The sequence below is a fragment of the Armigeres subalbatus genome, unplaced genomic scaffold (genome assembly GCF_024139115.2).
Source record: "Armigeres subalbatus isolate Guangzhou_Male unplaced genomic scaffold, GZ_Asu_2 Contig1277, whole genome shotgun sequence".
Taxonomy (NCBI): Eukaryota; Metazoa; Arthropoda; class Insecta; order Diptera; family Culicidae; genus Armigeres; species Armigeres subalbatus.
The window spans coordinates 48793-57387 of record NW_026942042.1 but is presented as its reverse complement, the minus strand read 5'-3'; the positions used below and the strand labels follow the sequence as shown (position 1 = coordinate 57387).

Here is an 8595-nt window from a genome sequence, read left to right as displayed (position 1 = left end):
CTCATCACAAAAATGGCTCGGGGCTGCGGTAGGTATTTCCTTTGTGTTTCAATTTGTTGTCATCGACTAGATTGCATCCTCTATCAAATTAAAAACTTTCTAAAACCGTATTTGTATTTATTTCTTCTATTCTCGCATGCACTCAAAAATCATATTGAGAAGTATTGAAAATACATATTTTGCTTACGATATTGTAGAACACACACCAGAAGGCTTAGAATAGCTTGGAAGGAAACAAAACATTCAAGAATGCCATCAAATACCTAAATAAGAGTAACGTTTTGTTCCACATCAAGTGCTGATAAAAACGTATTCGATAAAAACAGCCCATCTTAACCAACGGCATCTGAGGTTTTTCTAAAAAATAATCCCTAGTTAATTAAAGCACATTCATATTCAAGTCAAGTCAGCATCATTTTACACATCCTTCTCATCTTTAGCTACGTTCGATGATTGCTGCTCATCATCATGATTCGTGTAACGCGCAACCAAATTACATTCGTTACTCAATCGTATAAACAATAAAAGTGAATTGATTGCTAATGCCACCCCTTTGCCATTAAAAAGCTACAAGTTTGATTTAATTTCCGTTCGGTTAACATGGTAGTTACTCGCACCAGCGCCATCATTCAATGCTCGTGGTCAGTCGCGTCAGTCGCTTGACGATGAAGGGGAAATGCGTGGCAAACAAATTGAAGACGAGCTCTGTTTTGGCGGCAAACTGTCAATAGTAATGCCAACGGTTGATGCGATTTCGTTGTACATTAAGCTATATGATTTAAAGGGTTTGTACTGTGGCCTGTGGCTATGCAGTTGAAGCAGTATGAAACAGATTTATACTGTCGATGGAAAATGCTAGTTATAAACCGACTATGCGTAACTGTAGGTACAGACATCTTACAATGCAAGTGCCAATTGAAAATTATAGGATGTTGTTACAAATTGAATGTTGAAATGTACGATGTTGTCGACAATAAGTAAACTGCTGTTTCACGCTTATACTAAAGACACACCTGTGGTACTTGTACCATGGTACAAGAGAACAAGAAAATTTTTCCAAGACTATCTTTGATAAAGACAATAATTGGTATGGTACTCATTTCAAGATTCTTGTACCATGGTACTTGTACCACCAGTGTGTCATTAGTATTACCATATCTGTTAGTCTATTCGAGATTGGGAAACACTTTTATCAAAATGAGCTATAACACATGCATATAAAATTTCTGTAAAAACACAACATTTAGAAGAAGACAATACCTTCAATAGTGTATGTATATTGTTACACGAATCTAACACTTTCGGATGTTCCAGAATTTCTTTCAAAATACGAATACTGACTTATTTAAAATGCAAAGATGTTCCCTCCCTTCAAAATTAGTCTATCAACAATTATTGCTATTAGTTTAACAATGTCTTTGCCATTAGATAGCTTTCTTGTACAACTAAGTTCTCTTGTAGGCAGTTTAGTTTCGTAGAAAGTTTATTTGCCGAAGGAAAAAGTAAAGACGGAGATGCTATAGTTTATATACACTCCCACCATTTGCTACCTACGAAGTTTTATGTTTTTCTTTGCTCTATTTTAATTTTTTGCTTTTGTAAAAATATGAATGTATGGTGCACATCCAGTCTATGACAATAATGTCCAAAATTTAGCATTGATGCTCACATTTGAGTGAAAAAGCATGATACATTTGAATCATTTCTTTGAGAAATTGCATTTATCCAATTCATTTCACACAATTCCGAGAAAACTAAAAAAACTGTTTTTGAACAAATTGGCATCGAATCTTTTGATTTCAGCTGTATCACTGATCAATAATTTTAGACAAAACGCCCGGGGTATTTTCAGTTCGTAAACTGCAAGTAGTACACCATAATTGATCCTCAAAGTGAGTGTACGTATGTAGTTTCTCAAACAAACGAAAAAAAAAAATCATACGTTCTCGAACAAAAAATTTAATTTCGTATTTTTTTGTCAGAATACGTATTTTTGAACGAGGATTCAGAACATATAAATATTTCATTTTGGCCAAAAATGTCACATATGCAGTTTCTCAAACAAACGGTTCATTTTCGTTTAAACTAGATGAATACTAGTTTAGTCATCTAGTTTAAACGAAAATATTTCATGATTTTTTCCAAATTTGTTAATCAATACTAAACTTTGGGTATCACTAAAATCACAACTTTCTAGTGAAACTGGTATATTTTGCTGAAATTAGTCAATAAAATCTTGAATTAAAATCATGTGAGACAAAATAAATAAAAAAATATTATAATTTTCAAATAAGTGAGCTTGAGAACGTATTATATATGCTAGAATGGCAAATCAATGAACAATATAACATACCAATCTTTCGCAGTCTTCTTCCAACTCATTTTTTTGGATGTGTGTCTTCTACCTAATCTTCAAAAATAAATATACGAGAAAGGATCATTCAGGTAATTAGTGTTCCCTTTAAAGATCTTCTGCAGTAGGGAAGAGTGTACATAAGGCAAAGCAATGCATCTGCTTTGCAGCTGCACAAATCGCACAGTTCGTGCCCCTTTTTAGATCCTTCCAACAAACATCGAAAATCCTTATAAATACCGACACATCTTCCCTTCAGTGTCACTATATTTCTAAACTTCAGTCAGGATAACACCACTCCACCAAATCAATACGGAAAATGGCTCGTACCAAGCAGACAGCACGTAAATCCACCGGAGGAAAGGCTCCCCGCAAACAGCTGGCCACCAAGGCAGCCCGGAAGAGCGCTCCCGCTACCGGAGGAGTGAAGAAGCCACATCGCTACCGCCCTGGCACGGTGGCACTCCGAGAAATCCGCCGCTACCAGAAATCGACCGAGCTGCTCATTCGCAAGCTGCCCTTCCAACGGTTGGTCCGCGAGATTGCCCAGGACTTCAAGACGGATTTGCGCTTCCAGAGCTCGGCTGTTATGGCTTTGCAGGAAGCCAGCGAGGCCTACCTGGTGGGACTCTTCGAGGATACCAACTTGTGCGCAATCCACGCCAAGCGAGTGACCATTATGCCAAAGGATATTCAGCTGGCACGTCGCATCCGTGGCGAGCGAGCTTAATCAGGCAAATTGAATTTATTTTACAACCAGAAACAAAATATCGTTTTCTTTTTCAGGTACTTTTTTGCAAATGGTCCTTTTAAGGACCCCGATTTAATGAGCATAAAAAGAGTTATTTTTAAATAATAATCGCCTTTCCTAAAACGGAAATTGAAAAGTCAAATCTAATATAATTACCATCAGAAATGTTTAAAAAAAATATTTTTTTCGGGATACGCGTTAATAATTTCTCAACACAACTGCACCGATTTTGTAAAACATTTGTATGTGTTTGATTAAATGAATTTCAAATTTATCAGTGAGACTCGTCATTCCAATAGTGACTTATGTTATATTTAAGCAAAAACATTTCATTGTTAGAATAATCGCTTTATCATTTTTTTTTAATTTGATCGTAAACTAGTTCATTGAACAGAACTTATCGATTACAAGTTACAAACTTAAATTCCATTCTAGTAATTCAGCTGGATTTATTTCTGGCTTAAAAACAAAAAAACTTAGGAATATTCGATAAAATAATTAATCAGTTATCGAAAAAACTAAAATGTTGTTTTTGAAAAAATCAATCTCTGAATTTCTTAGGGGCCGTACACTAATTACGTAAGCACTTATGGGGGGAGTGGGGTTCGGCCATATTCTTACACCCCATATAAGTAAAAAATGATTTGTATGGGAAAATCTTACATGGGGGGAGGGGGGTTTAAAAACCCAGAAAAATTGCTTACGTAATTAGTGTACGGCCCCTTATTCCAAAACTTAAAATGATAATGAATCATAATCATGAAAATCACATTTTGCTACAGATTATTACAATCACCATTAAAAATTACAATCACAGGAAATTTGTTGTATAGTAAATCACTACATAGGCACATGGATTGATTCTCGATATTCAAGTCCAACAGAAGCAATATTGATTATGGAATATAAGTTTTTAAAACGTGTTCAGAATGTATAAATCGAAATAACCTTCTGTAAATATTAATATTTAACAAATTAGTCGTAGAACGACACATATTGAGCGTTTTGAATGCTCCACTTTGTATCGAAAATAATTACCATCGTAACCCGATTCCATAAAATACACCGTTTTCTAGGATGTGTATGTCACCTTTTGCAATCATATACCTACACGAGAGCGTTAATGAATACAATCTCAAATTAATGATTGAATTCAATATGATTGAATCATTCAACTACAAGATTAAAGATTATGATTAGGGATTAAATTAATTTCTGACAATGATTAACGGTCATGACCAAGCTACCAAATTGGGTTATTCAAAGGTAGAAAAGTTGTATGAATTCAAAGCAAAACTTTCATAAATTAGAATTGCAATAGGGAAACAGCAAATATTCTCGGCAAGCTAATACCGTGAACGGAGTCCCTACCGGAAATTCCTATCGTTACCCTATTAAATTTAAAAAGCTAGGGGAAAAGACGGCTTTGGCAGGTTTTGTTCTATTATTGTCAGGGGGGTTTTTGTTAACCAAATTTTATGGAATTTAGCCACAATATTCTTTCATATGCAGAGAATGCTTAAACCAAATTTGAGCATAATCAGTCATAAAAAAAACCCTGACAATAATAGAACAAAACCTGCCAAAGCCGTCATTCCCCCTATATCATGTTGCGATGAAATCATGTTTGGTTCCCTCCAAGCACTAAGAGCTTAGAAACTCTACAATGTCTACACCGTAGAAGAGCTGTAGGAGCTATCAAGCTCGGTTGGAAACTCAAAACGTTTTATTGAATTCAATGTTTGATGCAACATCTTCGAATTCATAAAACTTGATCACGTGTTCGTTTTTATGGCAGATTTCAATTGCATGCAATATAATTCAACATGTATATGCTGTAAGATATAAGGAAGAATAGAGCAAAATGAGCATCACAAAATAAGCGTCAACTACCTTCATGTGTTTGTTAAGGCTTCATAAAGGTGGCCATGCGTCTTTGGATCTACCTTTGCTACGATGCCTTGCTAAATTCCTATATTAAGCATTTGCCTCCATATTTTGTGTTTAGAGTACTAGCCACTTGACTCGCGAATCTTTATCGGCGAATAAAGATTACATGAAGATAAAAGATAAAATTTGGAGAAAAAAATGACTCGGAAGCATACGGAGAAACTTTTGAAACTCTTCTCAAAAATTCTAGAAGCGATTATATAAAAAAAAAGATTAGCAGTACGGGGTAGGGCTTTGCTTATATTGTGTGATAAACGCATTATTTCCATCTTGAATTTTATTTTGTGATATTGATTACACTGCGCAACACTGGATCGCTCTTCAAGATTAAACCAAAAATTAACTGAGGTTTGGGGTATCTAGTGACCCCTCAAGGGTCCCCTGGGCAGAGAGTTTTAAAAAAAAGGAGCACGGCTTCAAAATCCAAGACGCAATTTGTATATCGGGGCAAGTTGAAACGATTTTTTCAAAGTTGAAAACAAATATTTTGTATATGGATTTTTTATATGCATCCTTTCAACTTGCCTCTCATATCGGGGAAATTCCAGAAAACCAAACAACGCACTACGCTAAATAGTTCCCCGATTGGTTACCTCTGAAGGAAGATCACTCGGATGTCTTTTCAGGATGATTCATTATTTGTGCGCTTGATAAATCGGGAGGCCAACGGATATCATAAGTTAATTTCAAGATATTCTGGGCAATCCAAACTGTCCTTGATCTACAGCTGCAAAAAATATTTTTTCTGTACTGAAATCTTCAATATTCATTCAATTGTATCCATTGCATCTCTTGGGCGGTCGACAGATGTCGTAAAATAGTTTTGTGATATTCTGGACAATCCAAACTGTCCTCGAGTTCGGGATTTGAGATCCACAGCTGCTAAGAAGCTCTTTTCGGCACTCAACCTTCAATATGAACTCAATTATACCCATCATACTTCCCTGGAGGTCAACGGATATCGTAAATTAGTTTTAAGATAGTCTGGGCAATCCAAACTGTCCTTGAGCTTGGAACATGATATCTACAGCAGCAAGAATATCGTTTCTCAGTAATCAAAGCTTCAATTATATCAATTACACGATTACACCTCTTGGGTAGTCAACAAATATCGTAAGATAGTTTCGCGGCTACAAAGTAAGACCATGCTGAGGGTGGCTGGGTTCAATTCCCAGTGCCGGTCTAGGCAACTTTCGGATTGAAAATTGTCTCGACTTCCCTGGGCATAAAAGTATCGTCGTGTTTGCCTGATATACGAATGCAAAAATGGTAACTTTGCTTAGAAACCTCGCAGTTAGTAACTGTGGAAGTGCTGAATGAACACTAAACTGCGAGGCGGCTCTGTCCCAGTGTGGAGATGTAATTCCAATAAGAAGAAAGAAGTTTCGAGATATTCTGAGCAATCCAAACTGTCCGTGAGCTCGGGACTTGAGATCTACAGCTGTTTAGAAGCTCTTTTCGGCACTCAAAGCTTTAATATGTATTCAATTATAGCCATTACACCTTCTGGGAGGCCTACGGATATCGTAAGATATTTTAGAGATATTCTGAGTCATCCAGACTATTCTTGATTGCAAGACTTAATATCTTAATCTGCTTTTTCGCCACACAAAGTTTCTAAATGTATTTAATCATGTGCAGTACAGCTCCTGGATGGTCAATACACATCGTAAGATAGTTTATATCTATTCCGCATCATCTGAACTTTTCAGGATCAGTGACGTGAGAAGCTCTTGTTTACAAAAGCAGTTTCGCCCTTTTGAAATGTTGGTGCCGATATATTGGAGCTTTGAGTGACGAAAACCCCAAGTAACCATTAGCACTATATTTCGCCTTTTCGGCAATATAAAGCTATATAAGTCAGGCACTATCCAGTTTTCCGCGAGCGGTAATGGCCGCCAGCTTGCCTGCGGGTCAGTTTCTGATTTGACGTTTTTGGAGGTCAACTACACCCACCGCTCCGAGCATTCTGACCAATGTTGCATATAAGAAGGTGCTGATTCAGTGAATCCAAGCCTTTTCATATACCACATTGATCAAAATGCTCGAATGGTGGAGTGCAGTTGACCTCAAGCATCAAATCAGAACAACTTTCTGCAGGCTAACGACCTACCTCATAACTGAATAACAATATAAAACATGTTTACACTGGACAGCGTTATAGTCGCACATATGAGTTTTTTTAAATGCTTATGGCTACCTGGAAAATCTGCTGCTGTGGCTGTGGATCACAAGTTCTGCATTCAAGGACGGTTTGGATAACCCAGGATGTGCCAAAACCATCTAGCCATATCTCGTGGTCTTCTGGAATATGTTATGGACATGCTTGAATACATATCCAGGCTTCTAGTGTCGAGAAAAGCTAGTGTCGTGGCTGTAGATCGCAAGTTCTGAACAACTCAAGGACAGTTTGGATGACCCAGGATATCCCAAAACCATCTAACCATGTCTCCTGTTCTTCACAAATATATGATGGATATGGTTGAATACATATCCAAGCTTGAAGCGACGAAAAAATCTAGAGTGGTGGCTGTAGATTGCAAGTTCTGAACTTAAGGACGGTTTGGAAAACCCAGGATGTCCCAAAACCATCTGACCATGTTTACATACTAAAGCTTCTAGTGCCGAAAAAACTAGTTCCGTGATTGTAGATTACAAGTTCTGAACTCAAGAACGGTTTCGATGACCCAGGATATCCCATCTGACCATGTCTCCTGATCTTCTTGAATTTCAGAAAAAATATTTAGGCTCTTTTTAGTGGAATGTATTCAATCGTCTAAGACGAGTTAAGTAACTCCTTTTAATTCCACCAATTATTATAATGGTGGAATTAAATGGAGTTACTTAACTCGTATTAGACGATTTCTTGAATTTGTTATGGATATGGTTGCTATATCCAAGCTTACAGCGACGAAGGAAGCTAGAGTGCTGGTTGTAGATCGCAAATAATGAACTTAAGGACGGTTTGGATGACCCGGGATATCCGAAAACCATCTTGCCATACATCCTGGTTTTCTGGAGATTGTATGGACATGGTTTACCAAGTAATATTTTTCGGTTTATAACGCTCTTGACGACCATTATGTGCTCTACAAGAGTGCCTTAAAACCTTTGTAAAACCAAAATATTACTGGGTTTCGGTTATTAGATCGACGCACCCCTCGGCGGAGCATGCACTGGGTGGTTTGCGTAACCACCCATCTTGAAGAGGTTTCGGCGCAGCGACGGCGCCATCCTTTGAGGGAGAGTCTCCTACTAGCCATTGAATGGATCGGACAGGGTCCGAATTTCCGAGGAAATAAATCCAAAATATATGTGTAGTGTTTAAGTAGAATAAATGTAGTTTCTGTTAAATAAAGTGTGTTTAATAAGTCAATGTAATGTGATGTGTAATGTGCTATGGACCTAAAGCAAATAAATGTGTAAATGTGTAAAAGACGAAGCCAACCCAAAATCCACGAATAAAATCCTAATCCGTCGGCCAAGATTGTGTTCACCTCAGCGGCCAGGATCGCTTTGACAAGCCACTAAAAAGATACAG

The 8595-nt window shown here is 37.2% G+C and overlaps 1 protein-coding gene across 1 annotated transcript; it reads left to right on the top strand.

The window, feature by feature from the left end:
* Positions 1–2672: 2672 nt before the first annotated feature.
* LOC134202557 (histone H3) lies at positions 2673–3237 on the top strand. The gene has a single exon (XM_062677563.1). It carries the CDS (start codon positions 2673–2675, stop codon positions 3081–3083), a length of 411 nt encoding a protein of 136 aa, XP_062533547.1. The 3' UTR covers positions 3084–3237.
* The last annotated feature ends 5358 nt before the right edge of the window (positions 3238–8595 follow it).